Source organism: Mirounga angustirostris, unplaced genomic scaffold, assembly GCF_029215605.1.
Source record: "Mirounga angustirostris isolate CCGP_5_RB_7025 unplaced genomic scaffold, mMirAng1.0.hap1 SCAF_11, whole genome shotgun sequence".
Lineage (NCBI taxonomy): Eukaryota > Metazoa > Chordata > Mammalia > Carnivora > Phocidae > Mirounga > Mirounga angustirostris.
The window spans coordinates 26,615,194-26,639,304 of NW_026991719.1; the positions used below are offsets into that span (position 1 = coordinate 26,615,194).

General features: G+C 40.2%; 1 protein-coding gene across 14 annotated transcripts in view; it reads right to left on the minus strand.

The window, feature by feature from the left end:
- Positions 1–24,111, minus strand: part of DMD (dystrophin) — a 2,113,108-nt gene that overhangs the window by 53,175 nt on the left and 2,035,822 nt on the right. For 11 of the 14 annotated variants that reach the window (XM_064573900.1, XM_064573902.1, XM_064573903.1 and 8 more), the window contains 7 exons: positions 14,515–14,681; positions 12,163–12,274; positions 10,679–10,815; positions 9,897–9,935; positions 5,575–5,640; positions 4,393–4,458; positions 1,546–1,704 (listed from right to left, as the gene is read on the minus strand). In XM_064573900.1, coding sequence (XP_064429970.1) covers positions 1,546–1,704; positions 4,393–4,458; positions 5,575–5,640; positions 9,897–9,935; positions 10,679–10,815; positions 12,163–12,274; positions 14,515–14,681 — 746 coding nt within the window. The remainder of the gene's footprint in view (positions 1–1,545; positions 1,705–4,392; positions 4,459–5,574; positions 5,641–9,896; positions 9,936–10,678; positions 10,816–12,162; positions 12,275–14,514; positions 14,682–24,111) is intronic. The other 3 variants (XM_064573899.1, XM_045876169.3, XM_045876181.3) reach the window with 1 other exon arrangement.

The window sequence follows — 24,111 nt, forward strand, 5'->3', positions numbered from 1 at the left end:
AAGGCATTCACGGTCTTGTTAGAGAGAGGCAATGGGAATAACTAATAAAAAGGCAAACCAGTCAGGGAGTTCTCTGAGAAAGGTTCACATGACTCAGAGAATATAGGCAAAAGATCGATTACTTCCAAATGTCGGGATCTAACAGTGCTCTATGGAGAAGATTATTTTGAGGAAGGTCATGGTGGATGGGTAGGACTCCCTCATCAGATATGGAAGGGATGGGGGTTAGTGGGTAGGCTGAGAAGCAAGCTTGAGCTTGACTCAGAAAGTGGATGAGAGCAGGATGTATTCAGAAACAGCTGCTACAGCAACGTGGCTGGAACACAGGCACAAAGGAAGATAATGTTGTAAAAGGAAGTCAAAAGAAAATTCTGGAAGGTTTTAAGTGCTCAGCTGAAAAGCTGGATTGTTTTTTTTTTCTAGATGCAGAAATGCAATGAAGGAAGAATGCCATGAAGGGTCTTGGTTCCGGAAAGATACACAATTCAGGTCGGTATGGAGGATTTATTGGAGGGGCGAGAAAGAGAGTAAAGAGAAGACAACTGGATAAGAGCATGGCCACAGGTCAGGGGTTTTAAGAGCTAGATGGAGGACAGTGGCGGTAGAAAGCAATGGATGAATGGCAGTTCGCTTTTTCATCTTGAGGTGACCTACTCCCCCCCAGGGCACCAGTTCTCAGACACACTGCGCTGTCTAGATTCACAGGTCTTGGTGCCTTGGGCTAAAGCGAAGAGATAAAGGTTCTTAAGTCCCACAAATTTGAGCAACTGCTCCTTTAAAGACTTGCCTGGTGGCATTTGTCTAAAGAAGGCACAGTGAGGTAGAAGTGATCATACGTAAAAGCCTTTCTTAACCAAGAGACCTGTGATATAATAAATGTAACACAAAAGTCAATGTCCAATGATTTCTATTTTCCTGACACCACAGAGTACCCCCAGATTTTGACACCTGTGTCCTCTCTGCTGTCATTGTGAATCTTCTTCAGGCTTTTCACTTCTAGGGTTTCTATTTCTCCGCGAACAGCTTTTTCAGATGATGACTGACAACTGGAATGGTCTCACTAACCTGCTATGATGGTGAGCATTAACGATTTCCGTGTTTGAGGATGGAAAATAAGATGAATGAATTCGTTCCCAGATCCGACCAAGCCAACGAACCTACTTTCTTAAATGCTTTGAGATAGACAATATGGCCAAATATATGTACAAATCATATAATCGTGAAATTAAAGGACTTGCTTTGTTCTTAAATTCTATTCTCAAATACATAATCAAAGCCTCTGAAACACATGCAACAAATCAGTCACCATCATTAGCATTAATTCCTCTCACCCCTAAATTAGGACTTCTTAATTATACTATCGCATTCATTTTCTTCTTGCAGGTAACAAAAAAGGAGAGAGAGAGAATCTGTAAATGGAGCTAAACAGATTATTGTAGAAAACAATTAGACACAGAATGACTAAGTGAAGATTCCTGGTGCTTTTCTATGTGCGCACGTGTATGCACTCTGCATACCAATGACAAAGCTAGAAAGAAAACTCACCTGTTTTCTTCCTCAAGATCTGCTAGGATTCTCTCTAGCTCCCCTCTTTCCTCACTCTCTAAGGAAATCAAGATCTGGGCAGGACTACGAGGCTGGCTCAGGGGGGAGTCCTGGTTCAAACTTTGGCAGTAATGCTGGATTAACAAATGTTCATCATCTCTGGAAAATAAAATCAAAGGTTTTGGTTTTTTCTCCCCCTTATTTTGCTTTGGGGGTCAGGGACTCAGGTGTGAATTTAAAAATAGAAACATTTGCTCTTAACCATTAATTAGACCCCTTTTCCTATTTCTAAAGACATTTTGAGACTTTTGAGCTTGTGATCTATGATCTTATTGGTGACAATTCAAAGTATTTCTTGCTCAAATTTTCAAATGAATTTGATTGGCCTATTTACATGGGCAAATGAGTAGCAGAATTACAGAAATACTGGGACTCTTACGTTGACTGTTCAACCAACAGTTAACAGATATTAAAAGACATAACAATGGCTCTATAATGCTTTTACTACCAAGCCTGTCAAGATAATCTGTTCACTAACCCACGCTCTTGTTGACAATGACCAGGAAAAACAACCCTGCAGCCTTTACAATAATTAATATTTTTTTCAGGGGAGGACAATGTGACCACAAAGTGTTGCTTTGCTAATAAGCCAGTTTGAACTTACAAAAGCCATAGAGGCAAGATGGTAACAATAATGAAACTGGAGACAAATGATGGTTTCATTCAATTATTGTTCAGAGAGAAAAACAAAAACTAGAAGGAAAAAAAAAAGCCACTGGGATGACTAATTAAAAGAAGACTGAGCATCTCATTCTTTAGAATAGCTTTTAAGGACTAATCTTCAGGAACAAAGAAGCAAAAGGCTTACATTTGGGGAGGCAGCTGCAATGTTTCCTTAAAACTAGGAACTCTCTAATACACAGGAGAAATTATTTTCTAAATGTATTGCTCCTAGCTCCTTAGAAGCCTGTGCACATCTAAGTTATAAGAACTTCATTCTGTTCTTAATGAGAGGCTAAAGCTCTTTGTTTCTCGTTAGATATGAGTAGGATGGTATGTTAATATTCCCCTCTCTAAGTCTTCTGAGTTGAAAAACAATTCATGTATTCAGGAAAAAATGACTTAAATGATTTTGGTCTGTCAAGCCAGGTAATTGGTTGAGAAGTGAAAAGTTGTCTAAAAATAATTATTGGGTGTTAAAAACCAACATTTAAGTGAAGTCAACCAATCCCCCAAACAACTTCCCCAGATCTGCCCCCAAAAGGTCATGGTAAAGTTTTACCATCTAATACGGAGTCAAAATGCATTTTATGCCCTCAGAATGAGCTAAAGCTAAATTTCATTTAACAATTGTAAAAAGATGTTTTACTACCTAATTTATTATCCCTCTTCCCAAATTCTGAAATTTTATTGCAAGAACTTCCTGTGTTTAATTACAACAGAGCTATAATTAAATTTCTCTTACTGTTCTCTCAGGCAGGCAGTCAACGGCAGCCATTATTATACAGATACAACTTGAAATGATTTGAATGTGCTAGAGCTTCTAATCACCAAAAGTGGTGACACAAAGAAGCAAATCATTCAGGTTGTTTACATTTGGTTGATTCTTTGGCCACATATTTTCCTGTCAAAGTATTTTATATACTAAACCTACTAATACTTATCCCCATAACTGAGAGAGAGAATGTACCACAGTTACTTTTGTTTGGGGAAAAGGTTGTTTTCGTTTTAAGTAACTCAGTCATATACAAACGACTGAGTGTCGACTTGATTCAACACTCACCTTGGCAGGTGATCACCTTTAGCTACCAGATGATTTGTTCTCATGTCTTCAATAACCAGCTATGTATACATGCCACTCGGATACTATTTCCCTCAGCCTAATCCTTACAAAGGCTCTTGCCTTATCGGAGTGTGACGCTGGGCTGCCACACCAACGACATGATAAATTTACCACTCATTCTTCCCTTTGCCTAGATTCTCCATGACAAAGTGGTGAGACATCCGTAACTTATCGAAGTAGAGACACTGCTGTGCTTTGAATAGATTTTTTTCCCCCTCTCTCTAAATTATCTATTCGGTTAGCAGATCCTTATCTTTTCCTACATATTAGCTTCTTAATCGGCTCCCTCCACCTCGGGCCCTTGGTTCATGGCACTGTTCCTCTGTGTTCCTCAATATGAACACTTCCCCAACTCAGTAAGAAAGACACTCTTTCCCTGTTACCATTTCTGGCACTGCGCTCTCTCTTCCCTTCTATTTGACAGGCCTGGCTTATCAGTCCACTAGACAACTTCGACCTAAATTTGTACTTCCTCTTCTGAAACCCTTCACCAGATTGCCTCACCTGATTTAGCTAGCGAAGATGCTAAATCACAAAAATCTACTACTTCGGATCTCTGAAGGAAAATGCCCAACTAACCTACCAGATGGGAACACCAATGCAACCATACCAAGATTACATGTCCGCTCCCGGAGTGGAGAAAATACTACTTAGCCATCACTTTTAAAAATTAATATCCAACCCCTTTAAATATCTGGCAGGTTTGGTCAAAGATTAAGCATTTCGTATAATTTCCATATTTGAGCCTCTGCAACTTGTGATAATCCGGTATTAAATAAGGCCCACTGTTTTTGCTACTCTGGAATACCAGTAATGCCACATTTTGGATGAGCTCATTCCGTGTCAGGTGGTTAAGAGTCAAAGGAAAAAAAGTCAACGAATGGCTCCTTGAAAGATCAAGTGAGTCTAATGCTAATTCCTATCTTCTGCACTACCCTACCTCTAAAGCCCTCAAAGCAATTTCATCGTCAGGAACATTTTGTAAAAAGAGACAGGATACTTACATGCTCTCATTAGGAGAGATGCTATCATTTAGATAAGATCCATTGCTGTTTTCCATTTCTGCTAGCCTGATAAAAAACGTAAAAGCTCATTAAAACTTATGTGATTTCTTAGAATCTATTCAAGACCTAATCGAACATTCCTGAAAACTAAAGGATAAATCATGTCAAGAAGAGAAAGGATTCCTTCAAATTAAAGAATGTGTGTGTTGCCCTAACCATTTGACGCAGTGAGTGGTGGACCCCAGCTAGTTAGGAGCTTTACATTTATGCTATAAATTAAAAGGGAAGTTGTACTTGGTTGTTTTTTTCTTCTTCTTCTTCACAAATTGATCTTGCTTTCACCGAGAGCAGGCCTTTGTTTTTACAAGAAAAGCTTCCCTACCAACAAATACACTGTACCTTCACTACCCCTTGTTTTTTAAAGACAATTAAAGCTTTCCCCTGATGACAGACTTATATAGCTAGTTAATGCTTCCCACGGTTGACAAACACGTTTAGCAGTTAGACTACTGATAAAGGATGGACTCATAGCAAGCTCTCTGAACAGTCTGCCAATTTTTACCTTCAAAAACCTCCTTCCCCTCAGACAATAATAAAATCTTCTTACCACTAAAAAATAAAAAAAGTTAACCAAACTCTCACAGACTTCTTTAACGAGCATAAGATAGCTTACAATTAGCAATTCGGTTTTTAGGCATAAAAATTCGCTGAAACACAAAGAAGGTGGGACAAAAAGTTGCACGGATTAGGAAATTAATTATTCTTTTCTTTACAGCATCTGATGCTAAATAAGCACGCAAATAGAAAGCTAATGCTTTCATATGCTCTAGAGAACATAGTATCATTTCTTCACCCATGGATGGTTGGTCTAGCAGTTTTCTAAGAAGGTGAGATGATTTCTAAGCCAATTCTTTAAACGTGCTCCATATGCAAAACATAGCAAAGCTATCAGAAATGTTTAAAGGCCAGGATGAGGGGAGATTGTTCTGGACTAATGCTCTTACTGGTGTTCAAAAACAGCATGCAGTGGAATGGCATGCAAGTTAGAGGGCAAGTGGATTAGTAGAAATCAGACAAGATTGGGGGGGAAAAAGAAAAGGTTTGTTTCAAATGATTATAGGTTAGCTTTCCTTGGTTAGTTATTTCAATCAATATTTGCCTGGCATTCAACTAGTCTCATACCTGCTAGCATAATGTTCAATGCGTGAATGAGTATCATCGTGTGAAAGCTGAGGGGACGAGGCGGGCCTATAAGGCAGAAAATGTGATTAGTCACAGATACCATCCATTAATGGAGAAAAAAAACCCCACCACACAGTCATGTTATATATATGGCCTAAAATGCTTTTCTTCTAATGCTGTGGATAATGCACACATTTGGTTGTTCCTATATCTTAGATATATCATCAACTATTTTAAATCCAAGGTTGAGAGGTAATTTCTCATACTTCTCATTTTTTTTCCCAAAGCCATCAAAAGAGATCAAAATCTTCTCTGGAATGTTTCAATTATAGAAGGGTGGACGATCTCTTTGTGACATTTTTTCCTCCTACCTTGTCATTTCTTACATCCTATAGTTCTGAGACTATGTTGGCACTAGGTGGTTAAAAATTTTAAGTAGTTTCCCCCCCCGCCACGCCATTTATTAGCTGCCTTCTTACTGAATGGAAACTGTACTTTTGCTTAGTACGTTTACAGTCAACGATTTTAATTCCCAGGAGGCCAGGCCAGGCTCTGTTAAGATCCCACACATCAGGATATCTTGGTCTGTGCTGTTTTGTAAGGAAGTAACATATCCACCAATGTAGTACAATTTAGTAGCAGGATCATATTACTACTTCACAAAATAAAACTGAATGACCCACAATGATACTGCGATGTTTTAAAAAAAGAACGACTAAATCCAATAAAATGTCACAATATCTGCAGTATTTCTTAGTAGGGATACTGTGTGCTAACATACAGAGAAGAAAACTAGAGGGGAGCGTTAGCATGAATAGTCCATATGCTTTTGGGGTGTAAAACCCTACTTTTTTTTTTTTAAGCTCCAGAGACTAAGAAATTTGGTAAGGTTAATATTTTCCCTACCCTTTTGTATCTGATCTATTAACTACCCTTGAAGTTTTTATGGTATCTTTTGGATTAACCTTAGGAAAAAAAAATCCATCTGTTCTGAAAACCAGTTTGGACTTGTGCTTTTCGGTCGTAAATGGAATAAGACAAAAGTTCTCTTCCATTTCTGTCCTGACACAGAAAGCCCGTACATAAAGGCATGGATCCAAAAGTCCCCAGTAACCTATTCAGTGAGGACTGGTTTAGCCCAGCGTCTAAACACCATTAATGGATGTGGTCAAAACACTAAGAAGAATACATTTGTTTTTACTTACATGGAAAAAAACAACAACATGTAGTTATCTAGGCTTACCTAGGAAATAAGCTCGAAATCCCTATTCCTTAAAGAAGACACGCAATCCTAAAATGATTACAACACAGTATAGGAAACAACTAGGGAACTGAGATCTTCCTTGAAATATAAATGTCTCATTTATGAAACCAGTGTTGTCTAGGTCAAGTGTCACTCTAATCCAATTTGTAATGAACTACAAAGACCTTTAAGCTGTCATGAGGAAACAAGGATGGCCACCCAATTTACTAGGCAGATCCAAAGATTTCCGTGTGAATCTTCACTCTAGTTTGGTAGAGTTCACATCATTTCTTAGAATCCTGGAATAGTGCATTAGAAAAATGCTAAGGTTTGTTTTAAAATATTCACAGCAGGTCAAAATAATTTAGTACTTGGATCATTTAGTTTATAAGCCCTATCTTCAGGAACAAACCAGTTTTTCATTTACATACTTCTTTTTTTTTTCTCATTTACATACTGCTGATAAGCTAAAAGTCTACCAGGAAGAAAATGGTTAAGTGTTTTCCTTTCTAATGGTTGCTACCTTGGTAGTGTACAGAAGAAAGAAAACCTGAGACCTTTGAGCATAACTATACCAAGAAAACTAGGCATGTAAATCCAAAACACTTTAGTAAAATCTTATACAGAAAATATTATGCAGCACTTTAATTCTTAGCCTTGAGGCTAATTCCATGTGATTTTTGTTATTAAGTAGCACCTAACACAGCATGCATAAGCACAGGAACTCCTAAAAAAAAAAAAAAAGAAGTACCCTAAAGGAGGTACCTATTAGACCAGAAAATGAGCCAAAAGGGAGTACTGTTCAGAGAAGGAGCATTTAAAAAACCAAGAATAAGTAGAAAACCACTTAGTCCAGAAACAAAACTAAATGCAAAGCCTTCTGAAACACTTTTCCGAGAGATGGTAAGAACACTGTTCTCCCTTCCTACTTCCTACACACTAAACGATATACCCAGAAGGATTAGTCCTGTTATTATTAATGGCCAATTCCATCCCCACCCACCACCGGTTTCTCTTTTGTGAAAACTCCATTAATAAGTTTTCATCCGTTTAGGTTTCAAAGCAGAATAGCTCAAAGGATACTGTTTGTCTCATTTCTGGGCAAACAATATAAAAGGTTTAGGCTAGATTTAGTTATTAAGAAAAATATGACAAATACAGGTAAATAAGGGTTTCCGCTGAGGAAAAACAAAAGATCTGTATCTCAGTCAACGTTCAAATTCTGTGATCCACATGAGAATCTGTTAACATCAGAGGGAATTCTTGCAAAAATGAAGTCACCTCAGGACCTGGTTCTTCTGTCTAAATAGGAGAGCTCTGCAATATATTTTATAAATTATTTAAAATCCCCTGAGTAAAGACTTTAATAAAAATGCTGGTATTAAAGAAATAGGGACCATAGCCTGCTGGGTCTGGTTTTCTTCCTCAAAAGGATAATTTCCCACTATTTCTGAATAATTGAACAGACTTTTTATAAAAAGGCAAAGTGATTCTGTTTTAGTTTCTAGAGGAAGATACTTTAATATAGGATGTTATTAATTTGATAGTTCTTCAAAGTTGAAGACAAACACCCTCTACTTAAAATAAGTGACATTAAACTCACTTGTCATGTTTTTTCTCATTAGTTGATATATTCAATAAACTTTTTTTTTCCATTCAAGGAATTGTTATTTTTTGCTTATCATTTTGTGTTACCTCTATCCATGCATTTTTAAAGTTATTCTGTAGCACATTTGCCTTTTGGATATTTCAACTGGCTAAAACTTATTCCAACACAGAATAAATCCATTCACTTAGTGAGGATTTCAGTCCATCAGTTTGTTTCGAAGTTTTTCATTTAGGAAAGGTTCAAACTTCTATAAATAAATAAACTACCTGGGGTTTTGGGAAAACAATTACCTACGAATAGCAAAAAACCAGAAGTGAATCTAAATAATTCCCCTTGATGAGTAAAAAAATCAGGTATAGGTACCATATCTCAAAATTAAGGGGCACAATAATGCAGCTTTAACAAAGAAAGGGACGCCTTACAATTCTTTTAGGCCAATAAAGACTTAAAATAAACCTCAATTAATAACTTGCATTTATCACTACAGGATTTTTAAAAAAGGATATACTTTAAATTAAATTACATGGTGGAGCAATAAAAGAGACCCAATAAAAATAAATTGAGTTCTTCTAAATTGGTCATTTCCTTCTCTCTATAATAGAGCTGTCTGACTTTAAATATTTTAATTAAGTACGCTCTGAAATAACAAAACTTTGTTATAAAAACTCCACACAATGTAACTTTAAAACAATGCACGCTTTGTTTGCTAATATATAAATCACCGACTCCCCAGAGTTTTCTAATAACATTATAAACTCTAAGATAAACCAATTATCTGTTGGTATCTAATATTAGCATTATTAATGTACACCAATAGTGTATAGTATACTTTCCTTCCAGTTGTAAATGTATAAGTATTTACGAGCTGAATATTTAGTTTGGAGAGGAGAGCAAAGTGAGTTTAGTTCAAAACTGAGAAACTCGTGTGTATATGTGTATGAAGATTAGTCCGGTAGCATGATAAGAAGTACACACACCTGACTGAAATTATTCCATCAATCTCCACATCCTACTATAAAACAAATTCTGCTGATTTGTAATGGTCCACTTGTAACAGGCCCTAAAGAACAAACCGTCATCCTTTTGAAAGTCCTGAAGTATTGAATCTCAAAAAATATGGCTCAAGAATGTTGTTATGCAATCAGAGGAGCTTATCATGGAAGAATACGTAAACATGTCTCTCAGGAACAGAACTAACAACCCATTTGTTTCTTTGATGACTGACTCCAGGCCAGGATGTCTGCTGGTTAAAACCTGACCAGGTAGGGACCTGGAAACCTCACTCTGATTCTCCCGCTCTGTGGTGGATGGCACTCTAAACGTCTTACCGCGGGAAGGAAAAAAATGAAATGAAGGAAGGGAAAATTAATGTGTCCTTAAAAACCAAACCAAACCAACAGAAAAAAAGATTGTCAAATCAAGCAAGCAAATGTGTTGGTGGTAGCAGCCCCCTTCAGCAGAAGTACTCACGCAGAATCTACCGGCCAGAAGTTGATCAGAGTAACAGGACTGCAAAACAAAAAATGAGGTGGTGAAGAGAGACACAGGCAAACTCAGCCACTAAATAAATAAATAAATAAATAAATAAATAAATAAATAAATAAATAAATAAATAAATAAATAAATAAAATGAATTAATTAAAAAAATACTGAGAGGTCAAAATAAATAAAATCCAACCAATTAAGAATGAACCATGAAAGCAACGGCCAAACAAAGGTGGAGAGTGAGGTGAAAGAAAAACAAGTGTGCGATTGCCATCCGTTGGGAAACACGAGAAGGTTGCAGAGAGGTGGAGGTATCATCATTTTGATCATGAGAATCATTGCTACTTACTGTGACGAAACTTCCTGTGAGTGTCTTTTCTTTCAAGGAGATAAAAGCAACTAGGTATGACCACACAATCAGATACAAAAAGACAGACGCCTAGTGATTTGTGAGGAAGACCGAAATGAAAGACTGGAATCACTCATTTGTAAACAGTCCCATATTTCTTATAAGGGAATTCGTAGCTGTCGTGTACTTTCTTTCCTGTGAGATCAGGTTTCACTTTGGAACAGGTAAGTGTCACGGGACAACTAACGTGGGAAAATGGCAATTGACCATCAGCTTGTTTTTCTCTTTTCGGCTAAAGTAAATCTAAAGAAAGAAATAGGAGAGACTGTTTGCATTTGGGAGTGAAGGAGGGCATTCAGCTGAGAGGAGCTCAAATATATGTCAAATGAGAGACTGCTTTGCGCTCGCCACTACTCACGTTTCCATGTTGTCCCCCTCTAAGACCGTCTGCACTGGCAGGTAGCCCATTCGGGGATGCTTCGCAAAATACCTTTTGGTTCGAAATTTGTTTTTTAGTACCTTGGCAAAGTCACGAACATCTTCTCCCGATGTAGTCTGAAAGGGAAAGTGCACTGAGCTCAGACCTACAAAAGTACGATCTCAAGGTAAAAGAGTACTCACTCCAGTGCTCTGCTTCAGCGCACTTGTTCCGTAACTGAAGAGACAGTGGGGGTCAAGAGCCAAGTCTATAGACAAAAACAGGGCCGGGCATAGCAGTAACTAGTAACTCTCCAAGGCTCCGACCGCCTGTAAAATGGCTGCAGTAATATCTCAACAAGTTGTTATGGCGAAAAACAAGTGTAGCAACTACGAGGGCTACTCGATCAATGGGAGTTTGTAGAACTCTTAAGTTGACCTTAAGTTTGGCCACACTTTGCAGTATTTTAAAAACGATTCTGTCCACAGTGATGTCACGTTTCACCCACTGAGTATCATTCTATTCACTGCGTGGCTCATTCTTCATCACTGAATGCCTTTGTAAGAGGAATCCAAGTGAGAGAGACAGCGAAAGACCTGGGTCATCGCTCTAATGATGGAAGAGAGAAAGAAGAGCATAAAAGTTTGAGAGCAGAGCTTCTCAAACTTTGCTGTGCATGGCATCCACCTGCAGATCTTGCAAAAATGCAGGGCGGATTTACGAAGCCAGGGGCAGGGCCTGAGCTTTTGCATTTCTAGTAAGCTCCCAGGTAATGTCAGTGCCACGGAGCGGGCACTGAATAGCAAGCAGGTAGTGTTTAAAGAACATCACATTTACACCCATGTGTGTCTGACCACCAAGTCTATGTCCTTTCCACGTCACCAGCGATTCTTTCAAAGTTCTATGAGCCAATGAACGCTTCCCCAAAACAACATCTTGGGAGAAAGCTCCACCTCCTAATTATAGAGCCCTGGGCAAATTATTTAACCTTAAGACCGCAGAGTCCTCATCTGTAGGAAGGGGATGATAATAATAATACCTACTTCACAGAGTAGTTTAAAAGGCAAAGGCACACGCATGTACATATATATGTATATATACATACACAAATAGTAAAAATAAGTAAATAAATAAAAAGGCAAATGCCTAGCATGAGTTAAGCAAGACTGACTGAAAGCAATGGATAAGAGGTTCAGAGGAACCCCACATCACCCCCTACCCCAACACCCAGCACCGCCCCAAGGCCATGAAACGTCTCCACACAACTGCTAGGGCTGTGCAAAATCAACGTGAAAACGTCTTCTCGGCACCACCCCACGCACTAGGATCAAGTAAATCTGGAGCCTACAGTGAGGAGCCACTTTAGCTGGGGAACATCCGGGGAACTCATAAACCCCAGCATCACACATCATTTGCAATACTGTGCAGAAGGGAAACTCCTTCCAGGCGAGCAAACTCTCACGCCAGGGAGGCATCTGACTTACCGGAGTGCAGTATTCCACCATGGGGTAGTGCATTTTATGGCCTTTTGCAACCCGACCAGAAAAAAAGCAACTTTGGCAGATGTCATAGTTAAAGTGCTTTAGACTCCTGTACCTGGTGAAAAACAAAAACAAACACATATGTATTTCTTCAAATCCAATTCCCAAAGAACGTTCTTTAGTAAACCTTCTTCCACATGGTCTTAATTCATGAAACAGAATGCAATGTTCATTAATCCCACAGGTAAGTGATTAACTTCCTCCATCTACATATCTCTGGTGCTCCTCCTTCAGTATCAAAACATTCTGGCAGGAAGACTATCCTATAAACATATGGAAGGAGGGAAGAAAACTTCAGCTCTCATTTAAACTCCACGAGGAACCCTTTCAGATTAAGTAGGAAGATACTGGCAACCTTCCAGTCTTTTGAAGACCAAATGCAAGATTTTGAAAGAACTTCCAGGAGAGAGAGATGGATGCACTGCAGGCCCCCTACCCATTCTGGGGACAAACATTTTTCTGAAGCAATTATTTTCAAAACAATTTATCATGAGGAAGCAATTTCACAAAATAAAGGCAAATGAAACAAGGACTCTCACTGAAAATGCATCTTGCTTTAATCACATTTTCTGATTGACTGGCATGATTCACCTCCAGGTAGTTACTTGGATAATCTCTTTTATGTCTCTCTCTTCAGAACCGCCCCCACCCCCTCACCCTGCACCACCACGTTACCCACAAATGATAAGTGAAGCCCCAAGAAAAGACAAACTGGGGCTGGCTAAAAGCAGCTGTAATCTGTAAGTACGAGGTGGTACGTCCGCCCCCATTCTCAGCAGACGCTATTATTTCCTATTCTCCCTGCCTTTTGCTTTCTCAGATAAGAATGCTAGCCAATTCAAATAAACATATTCCTTCTGCCACATATGGGGATGTGGGGAAAAAGCTACCTTTTTTAGATCCCAACCATCTTTTGAGAGGGGGAGGAAGAAAGAGAAGCGCCGCTTCCCAAAATAATCTAATTCGATAAGGGCAAAAGAATTAAAGGCAACAGCACTCTCAGATCCTCCAAAGCACCCCCGTTTCCTATTTTGTGAAACCTCCCCCTGCACATAAACCTCACTAGCTAGCCAGGGAAGCTGACAGCAGAAAGGTAAGTGTTGGAACGCAGTCCCCTGCGGTTTCCCCTCCCCATCTCCCCTGGCATTGTTTGTACGGGCCAGAAACCAGGAAGGAAGGAAAACTGTGTCCTTTGTGAGTACCGTCTACTCAGGGTTGTCCAGCTAGGCTTTAGAAACCTCTAAGGGTTTTTGCGAAAACCTCTTGGTCACAACATGAGGTACAGAAGGACAAACACCAGGGGTAAAAGAGGAGTGAATACAAAGCACACGAATGGTACGAAGTAGTTATTAGGAAGCAAAGAAATAAAACAAGTCTGAGCAGAACTAGAGAAAGAGTATTTACTTAGCTGTTAAGTGGATTCTGAACAGGCACAGACCATAAAGCTAGTTGACAACTGGACGGCTGAGTCATTGCTAGGGAAACCCAGTTGTTGATCCAGATGTTGAAATACAGCATCATTTCAAAATCTAGATTTGGGATTCTTGTTCAGTAAGATTAATTCATTTAACAATATCCCCTCTCTCCCAAAACAGGTCACCGAGGCTGAAGATTTAAGAGCCAACTGTTTTCCGTGACATTTTTAAGAATATCAGAATAACCTGCTATGCTTCCTATCTCTTTCCCTTTTAAATTTACAAAGAATCTTTCCCTTTTTTAAGCTGCTTTGTGAAATTTTCATTTACTTGCATACTTTATATTCCCTTAGAAGTTCATTAGGATACTAGGCCAAGAGTGTAATCAGATTCACCAATCAAGAAGTACGTTCTGGGTTGCTTGAAACAATTCTTGTGAGTTCAGGGAGGAAAAGTGGGACAAAGTGAATAAGAAACTGAACTACCATGACAGGTCTCCCCAAACAAAACCATCTCTTAGTCTTAGAACTGATTCCTAGAGAATTTCTAGCAACAGAAAAAAAAAAAAAAAAACAACAACCCAAAGAGATGGTTAACACTGGCCCCGGGAAGGAGGCGGCACCGTGAATCAGCATTCCCCTGCCGCAGAGGTATCTCTGAGGAGGCAGGTGGTCAGTCGGTCCTGCAGAGCTCCACAATGAAGGTGCAAAGGGCCACCTGCCTAATGAGTCAGAGCCACCAAACTAGCCCAGGGACCAGGGCAGTCACTTGGGAAAGGAACAAACTGACAGCAACTGGCACAGGAGATAAAAGATCAAATCTGAAAAAGGTGAGAGACACGAAGAAAAAAAAACAATGCCATTTGGGGGGTTCCTGATACCTGAATCCGATGATGGGACACTCCTTGCAGATGTTGCACTTGGCTTGGTGCTTGGCAGTCTCCGCGGCAGCCACCCGGTGCAGGACGGGCAGCCACACCATGGACTGGGGCTCCAGTCGCATCCAGTCTAGGAATAGGGCTGCTTCGATCTCAGGCTTATTATTAGCCTGTGCAGGACAGGAGGAAAAGCAAAGGGGGGGGGGGGCACGGGGCAAGAAGAGAAAGAAGGGGAGAAAGGAAAGGAGGCACATGTCAGTACAGACCAGACATTAAGAAATTCAGAACAGCGGTGGTGCGATGAGACCCACTTTTCACAGCCTGTTTCTGCCAATGCCCCCCTCGCAGCCACACGAGCCACCTACCCCCTAAGGCTTGGGTAACCTGCCATTACTCTGTTCGGCTGCTGGATGACGAGAAAGCGAAGCAAAACCAACATGTGGAGAAAGGCGAGCAAAATACACACCTGCGCCTCGACACTCCCTTTAGCTCCAGTTTCGGAACAGATACGTAAGAGTGAGCCAGAAGTAAAATGCCGAGTGTTTATCGATAACATTTCAAAGGAGGTTAAGGAAAAACCAACTCAGGAATTATTGATTCCTTGTTTTTTCCTAGACGATCTATTTCTCAGTGTTTCATGGAATCATAATGAAGAGGCTTTAAAAAACACTGGCTCCTGGAGCTTCATTTTACAGACGAGAAAACTGAGACACACGTGAGGGAGGTAGCATTTCAAAGGCCATACAACAGACTAGGAGCTGAGATGCTCCTAGAACCCAAACCTCCTGCTCTACTGCTGTTTACTCGTTAACCCTACAAGATGGCGTCTTAATTTTTTTGTGTTGTTAGATTGACCAATATATTGGCCACTTTTTCTTTCTTTTTCATTGCTTCTTTTGTCTCACATTTTCCATCTGGGATCCTTTCTGCCTAAGTATATCCTTTAGAATGTTCTTGTAAGTGTCATGTTGGAGGAGAATTTCTCAGGTTTTGTTTGGTCTGAAAAATCTCCTTTTTAAATCCATATTCTTGACAGCTATTCACATTGGGTATAGATTTTTAGACTGAAAGGGTTTCTTTTTTCTTTTTTTTTGGTTTTGTCTCTATTTTGTTTTAGCACACTGAATTATTATTTCACTTTTATTTTACTTTCTCTGTTGTTACTGTTAGGAATTGTCCTTGGTAAAGCGGACTATTGCTCCTTTGAAGGTAATCTGTCCTTTTTTTCCTATCTTGTGTTTCTAGGGTTTATTTATACTTTTTTAGTATTCACTGGGCTTCTTGAATCTTTAGCGTCTCTGGTCAGCTCTGGAATCTTCTCAGTCATGATCGCAACAAATAATGCCTCGTCTCCATTTCCCCTCTGTTCTGCTTACAGAAATCTATTAGATAAACGTTAGACTCTCTCAACCTGGCCCATGTTGGTCTGCATAGGCCCTCCTTGTGCTTCATTTCTAACAATCCCTTCAATCTCTTTCTCTCTTTGGTAGCATCCAGTCTGCTGTTAAGCCCAAACAGTAAGTTTTAAATTTTGGTTATTGTACTTTTTAACATCTACAAGTTCTATTTGGTCATTTTTAAGGTCAGTTCTACAAAGTCTGTGGCTCCCTGCAGATATTTTTCAATCTTAGCTGTTATTTTTTTTTTTTTTAACAGAGTAAACATGGTTTTCAAAACACCATCTATTGATTCCAAAGTATGAAATTACTATGGGTCTGCTCCTGCAGTCTGCTGTTTCTGCTGGTTCTCACTCACCTTGGGTTCTTGGGTGCTTAATTTTTTTTTATTATGTACTACATTGACCTTAAAAAAAATCTTCTGGAGATACTTTGAGCCCTAGAATGCAAGTGCTTTCTACAGAGAGGATGTTCATTTGCTTTTGCCAAGAACCAGAGAACACTGCCAATTCCAAGACCGATTGAAACTGAACATAGGGAGGGGTTATTTAGTATCAAACAAGTAATGAGTATCTACATTGCAAACCCATGTTGCTTCTCTTGGAATGTGGTTCGCTAATGACAAATCTATTCCTACACTGCAGAAAGGCAATAGGGCTTGGACCGAGAAGTCATTTGGCTTGCAAAGCTCTCCACTTCAGCACTAGTCCAGCCGTTACCCCTGACTATAAATTTAACAACATTATAATGAGGTATTTGACCTTGAATTTCCTAGCTGCAGAACGCTATCAATTCGAGGTACTGATCAAAAGCTTTTGTGGAGGAGCACTTTCCTCTGTGCAGAGTGCCATCACAGAGGCACTCTGTGGAAAACTGGGGGGAAAAAAATCATGGAACCTAAAGATGAAAGGGACCATGCAAGTGAACTCATCCTTTTGGAATGGCACCAACTCTTATGTGATGCCACTGTTTTCTGACAGCCACCATATAAGTGTCAGCCGTACCAGGGAGCCAACATCCTTAATGGATGACCTTGAACGCCTGAGCAGAAGTACCCCTGTCGAAAGTGCTTCATCACACATAGCTGAAATCCAAGAGCAGAGCGGAGGCTGCGGAATCCAACCACCAAGAGTTCAAAGCCCAGCTCTGCCATTTACTGGCTGTGTGACCTTGGAGAAGTAAATTTACCTTTCTGGGTCTTACTTTTCCTCTGCCTTGAGATGGAACTATGAATAGCACCTGCCTCATAGGGTTGTTTTAAGATTTAAAGGAGTTAAATGAAAGGTGCGTGGAATGGTGGCTGGCACATAGCAAGAGCCACACTCGTGTGTGCCACTGTTACCCTCACTGTTGTTGTCTGTCCCACCAGGAACCCAGAGGGTCTCAGGCTTTGTGGAGCCTTTTCTTTCTTTTTTTTTTTTTAATTTTTTATTTATTTGCGAGAGAGAGAATGAGAGACCGATAGCCTGAGAGGGAGGAGGGTCAGAGGGAGAAGCAGACTCCCTGCCGAGCAGAGAGCCCAATGCGGGACTCAGATCCCGGGACTCCAAGATCATGACCTGAGCCGAAGGCAGTCGCTTAACCAACTGAGCCACCCAGGCGCCCTTTGTGGAGCCTTTTCAATATTTTACCTGAGCGGTCATGTCTGTCCCATGCCTCTTCATTCCTGTTCCTTTTATTTTATTTTTAAAGATTGTGTTTATTTGAGACAGAAAGAGGGGGAGGGGCAAGTGGGGGGTGGAGAGAGAGAGCGAGCGAGCAAGCGCAGACCCCACGCTGAGCGCAGAGCCCAACCAGGGGCTTGATCTCCCAACCCTGAGATCATGACCTGAGCCGAAACCAAAAGTCAGACGCTCAACTGACTGAGCCACCCAGGGGCACTGCTCCCCCCCCATTCCTTTTATTTCTCATAGGACATGCCCTGGTTTGCCACTGTCCTTTAGAAGACTACTCTCCAAATATGATCTGTTGGGAATGAATGGTACCTCCACTTGTCTGGACAGTAGGATTGGATGACTTTCTTTTGTTTTGTATTCTAAGCTCACACAGGGTTTCCACTCAAGTAAAATCTCTGGGTCAGTGCTTCCCAGTGCATCCAGCAGATCAGTCATCCAACAAAGTGCTTCATGAAAAGATGATCAAATTAATTATGGAAACACTGCACACTGTATCTGCCTCTTAAAATGCTTAATGCATGTTAACATATTAAAAGCTGAGAAGGTTGCTGGTAAAGAAACACGTTAAACTTTGTTTGACCTCAGAATTTCCCACACTAATTATTCAGTGATCCCAAGACCTTTATCTTCTTTTTTTTTTTTTTTTTTTTTAACTTTTCAGGCTTATGAACAGCACAAAGTACTAATGCTGTGGTGGGTATAATGGGAAATGCTGTTCTTGGCGGTTTCCGGTGATTCCTCTACTCTCTGCTTGTTCATCTGGGATTGGTTTCTTTCACCTTCGTCAAGGATTTCCTGTTAGTCTGAGCCCAATGCACAAGTGCAGCAAACTCCTGCAAAATCCCGACTCTCACGGCCAACAGACAAGCCATTCTTCCCCACTTGGTGTAATTTTTACATTTTTAAAACTTACTTATTTTTAAACAATTTTTACATTTGAAAACATGTGTTCTGTCCTCATCAGAAAGTCCCTGGTGAAAGTATCAAGCAGGCCGAGGTCAAACAGGAGCCACACACCGTGACACCTCGCAGCTCAGCTCCACAGAAAGCCAGCCTTCAGCCTTCTCTGGTCAAACTAGGCCTCTTGCCGGTTCTGTCACTGTGCAGGCTCCTGCACACGTTTCTCTATCTTGTACACAAAGACACAATGATAGATTGTGTCAAAGGAACTACAAGTTTCAGCTACAATATGTCCTATGACAATCTCCTGCTCCATTGGTCTAGAAACCAACTTTATCAAAATAACCCTTTCTAGCGAGGAGACAAGCCAGCACAGAAAGACAGTAAACTGAAAAACATTACTAAGTCATTCCTATTTGAAACATGGATTTACTGTCGCTTCATCTGAACCTATATATAAATTTTTCTGACTGAGGCTGAAATGAGAGTTTGTTTAATGATGAATTAATAGATACACTATAAAAATTCAGGCTTAATACAGGAAGTGTGGTAAGAATAGAACGCTTCTAATCATTCCAGAAGATGGAAAGTAAAAATCCGACCATGAGTCAGCAACAAATGTAGGTGGAGAAACATAAAAAAGAAAAAAAGCAACGCCATGACTATGATGTGTAACTGAAGGCAAGCGGGGAGAGTGTGAGGAAATGGTCTCATGACCCTCAGCACTGTTCAAACCCGCCTTAGAAAACGTGGTCGAGTTCTGGGGACTACAGCTGACCCAGAATTCAGAGAAGGCTTGGCAGAAAGGCATAAGGATAATTAAAGGGTTTGAAAGACCTATGAGAACAGTTTAAGGGAATTGGGATTATTTAGCCATGAACAAAAAAAGAGAACGAGGAAGAAAGAGTGGCTGAAGGGGCAATTTAATAACAGTTTTCAATTATGTGAATGGCTCTCGCATTGGGGCCTGTGACCAGCTGTTCGATCCCTCCACTGAGGACAGAACAAGAAGGAACAGGCTTAAGCAGCATGAAGAATTTAGGCTGTAACTCATACAGAATTTCGTGATGCAGAAAGTTGTTAAAGCATTAGGGTGAATTACCCAGGGAAGCTAGAGAATGTTCTCCTCTTTCAAAATACTATAGATTCTCTTGTGTTTAAAGGTTGGAAATTCTCAAGGTTCTTCCTCGCTCCTAGGATGTAAAATCTATCATTTTGGCTCTTAAAACTGCTCACCGATGCCAACTGACAGCACTGAAGACAAGATCTGGGAATCCACATGCTCTTTCTGTGTCGATCTTTCATTTTTACTACAAATCATTCTGTATCCTAGTGGTATATTCCCTCTCCTTTTGTCTGGCAATAAAGAAGGAAAGAATTAAAAGCCAGGCAAGCTTCTGTAAAGAGCTAACAGTACTAAAACTAAAACCCAGCTAAAATGACATTTTGGCCACTCTAGAAGACATAAATAAGGACAGACTAGCATAGGAGGAAGCTGTTGAGGACAAAAGACAGGGACGATGGCAGTGAACGGACATCATCCTTTTAGGTGCCATTATTTGTTGACCAATGGAGAGGCCTCAGATGGTTTCTCTCGGTATCAAGGATGACCTTGCCCTCTCCCCTAAACACCACTGTCAAACCATCTAAGCAAAAACTCTTGGAACAGACCATTTGGCCCCGGGTTTTGTCTTGTTTTGGTTTCTGGTTTTCTTGCCAAGACTCTTTTTGCCTTCTCCATGGCAGGCGTAGACAAAGAGCAAAGACATCCCAGCTCCTTGCATTGCGAGAGTTGCAGTTCAGAAGGATCTTGGGAGCCCACCCTGTCTCTGTTGGGCCTCACACATCCGCAACTGTCCACAGCTGGGAGGCCAGGGAAGGAAGCTGTCATCAGGACTGCTGCTCCATCACAGCAGGTGGCAGGTGAGGCCAGACACAAGCGCCATCTTAACAAGGCCCACAAACAGTGACAGGAATCCCAGTATCTGGATGTTCTAGCCAAAAGATGTCATTACCAAAATAACCATTTCAAAAGGCATGACATGCCAAGTTTGGAGTTGGGGGATTTGCCCAGGGTTCAGAATTACTTTTGGGTTTCTTTCATGTTATGCTTCCCATAAACCCTGAGGCACTAAAGGACCAGGCCCCAAATGGCTGCCAGGGAGTTAACGTGAACACTCATTTTTCCGTAAGGATTACAGTATCCATTTGTGGCTACAGATGAAATGCAATGGGAAGATTTCTGAGCAAGCCCCACACCCCAGCTGCCATCAACACATACATTGTATTTTTTTTTTTTTTATTTGACAGAGAAAGACACAGCGAGAGAGGGAACACAAACGGGGAGTGGGAGAGGGAGAAGCAGACTCCCCGCTGAGCAGGGAGCCCGATGCGGGACTCGATCCCGGGACTCCAGGATCATGACCTGAGCCGAAGGCAGTCGCTTAACCAACTGAGCCACCCAGGTGCCCCATACATTGTATTTTTAAGAGAAGGCAATTAAGCATCTCAACTTTGAAGTTTCTGAAAAATCATGTCAATGCTTAATCAACTGGGAAAAAGAACCATATAAAGTAAACGTTATGCGAGAGACTGTACCTGGTAGTTCTCAGATGATAAAAAACGAACTAACCACCAAAAAAAAAAAAAAAGAAAAGAAAATACTTGCCCAAACCTAAAGACAGGAACTAGGTTTCCATCCCCCGCTGCCACCCGCCAGTAAAAGTTTGCGGAACTGAACGAAGAGACAGGGATTAAGCTGCAGTGTGATCACAATAAATAAAAGGAAGGATTAGAGTATCTGAATGAGGTTAGAATTTTTAAAAAACTGCCGAGTCATCCTGAAAGAGCAACAAAATTAAACCTAGAAGGGTTGGCTAAGGAGAAAACAAAATAAGTAAGTTCTCAAACTGTCTCAAGTTTTAAAAACTTCCTTAAGGAAATGTCTCTCTGTCGGTTTGTCTGTTATTATATCATACACCAAATAATCCATTCCATTACAACGGATACTGTAATCCTTACGGAAAAATGAGTGTTCACGTTAACTCCCTGGCAGCCACTTGGGGCCTGGTTCTTTAGTGCCTCAGGGTTTATGGGAAGCATAACGTGAAAGAAACCCAAAAGTAATTCTGAACCCTGGGCAAATCCCCCAACTCCAACTCATTTGCTGGTTGTCACAACTGGAGGGAGGGATGCTACCGGTGTCTACTACATAGACACCAGGATCCTGCTAAATATCCGACAATGCACAAGACAACCCCCTCCAACTAAGAATTATCTGGGCCCAAGTGTCCATAGTGCCAAGACTGAGAAACCCCGGCCTAATGTTCACGTCTCACATTACCATGGTTCATTTGTCAAAATTCAGAAACCAACATGGAGACAATAACTATCCTCTACAACACAGAAACGGAGAAGCCATGATAGGCCTGTTCCACTATTAATTGGGAGATAAAAGCCACATTGGTTAATAGATCATGAAGAGAGGAAAGAAAAAGGACGAAGAAAAAAAAAAAAAACAAAAACCTGAGCTAGAGGTCACAAGGGAACCTGCTAAAATTACGGACTCGGATTTGAAATCAAGCTGCTTCTCAAGTAGACAACCCTGTGCAGTGTATTCCAGGATGAACAGTAGCAGAAATGTATTTAATCATGGCAAATAATTATCCCAATCAACTAGGATATGAGAGAGTGTGTGTGTCTGTGCACGTTTGCATGCAGGTATGTTGTCATTTCATTTAACAGAGTATTATACATGTAATTATATATATGTTTATATAAGTTTTTATGTAATATTTATTATATATATAATTATAGAAATAATTAAATATATAAATGTTGAATACATTCATATGCATGAATAGAATTTCTGAACAGTCTTACTGACAGAAAAAGGTAAATTTATGGAAAAAACCAGGACAAACCAGGGATATTTTTGGGTAAAAGTTTCATCTCTCCTTCCTGGCCATTTTCATTTGCTGTTCCATTAGTAAAATGTCCCCTTCATAAATCCAAATCACCATTTCAGTATCGCTACCGCTGTTAACAGATAAAAGCATTAATAACTCACGACCCACCTTTTCTGGTCCTGATTATGAAAAGCTTGTGTTTGGAAAGATTTGCTAAATTTAAACTGATCAAAACTGTTTTGTGAATTAATGTGTACACAAAACCTTTAAAGCTACAAGAAGAATGGCTAGCCACGGTCAGATGGTATAGGACAGGCAGTTCCTGGCTGTTCCCAGAGCTGTTATTACAATTTCTTTAACAACCTCTAAATCTACCAAGGGCATCAGTGGAATATTTTACATAAGAGAGAAGTCTGCACTAGCAACGAACACAAAAGGAGGAACAAGAACAAGTTGTAAAGAATATTAATGACTCTTCTTCCAAACAATCCCAATTTTTATGAAAATCAAATGACTGATAAAAACGTCTCCTATAAAACTATATAAAACTTGCATGTAACAAATAAAACGGAAGGAAGGTGGCATTTTGATCCTCTTAGACACAAGAGACTCGTGCTTTACATTTGAGCTGCTGAGGAGATTATAGTCAGGGATACAAGGAATCACTTATGAGAGCTTCCACACAAGTTTGGTTCACATCTTGCTCTTAGTCTATGCTACTTCTATTCAGAGAACAGTGGGTCTCACATGAAGGGCCACACTGTACGTACAAGACTCTTTCCTGTATCTTCTATCTCTGTTACAAGAGTCATTACCCAGAAGACCAGGTAATCTTTGCTGATAATGACCAAGCTTTGAAATGAGTACAGTAATCCATTTCCTGTTCTGCCTTTTCCATTTATAACATTTAGCCTCTAATCAAAAAGGGATACATGCACCCCAGTGTTTATAGCAGCATTATTCACAATAGCCAAATTATGGAAACAGCCCAAGTATCCATCCAGTGGTGAATGGATAAAAGATGTGGTATATAGGGGTGCCTGGGCGGTGTAGTCAGTTGAGCATCCGAGACTTGGTTTCAACTCAGGTCATGACTTCAGGGTCATGGGATAGAGCCCTGCATCGGGCTCCACGATCAGCACGGAGTCTGCTTGAGACTCTCTCTCCTCTCCCTATACCCCTCCTGCTCGTGCTCTCAATCTCTAAAATAAATAATTTTTTTTTAAAAAAAAGATGTGGTATAAATATACAATGGAATATTACTCAGCCATAAAAAACAAAGAAGTCTTGCCATCTGCAACCACATGGATGGAGCTGGAGAGTATACTGCTGAGTGAAATAAGTCAGTCAGAGAAAGACAAATACCATATGATTTCACTCATATGTGGAATTTAAGAAATAAAACAGACAAGCAAAGGTTAAAAAGACAGTGCAAGCAAGTGAGCAAGCAAGCCACGCCAAGAAACAGACTCTTAACTATAGAGAACGGATGGTTACCAGAGGGGAGAGGGATTGGGGGGGGGGCGGTGAGTGAAACAGGTGAAGGGGATTAAGGAGGGCACTTGTCATGATGAGCACTGGGTATTGTAAAAATGTTTAATCACTACACTGTACACCTGAAAGTAATATAACACTGTATGTTAACTATACTGGAATTAAAATTTTAAAAAATAGGAGGAAAAAAAGAACAAATTGTGGAATACCCATACAATGTAATAC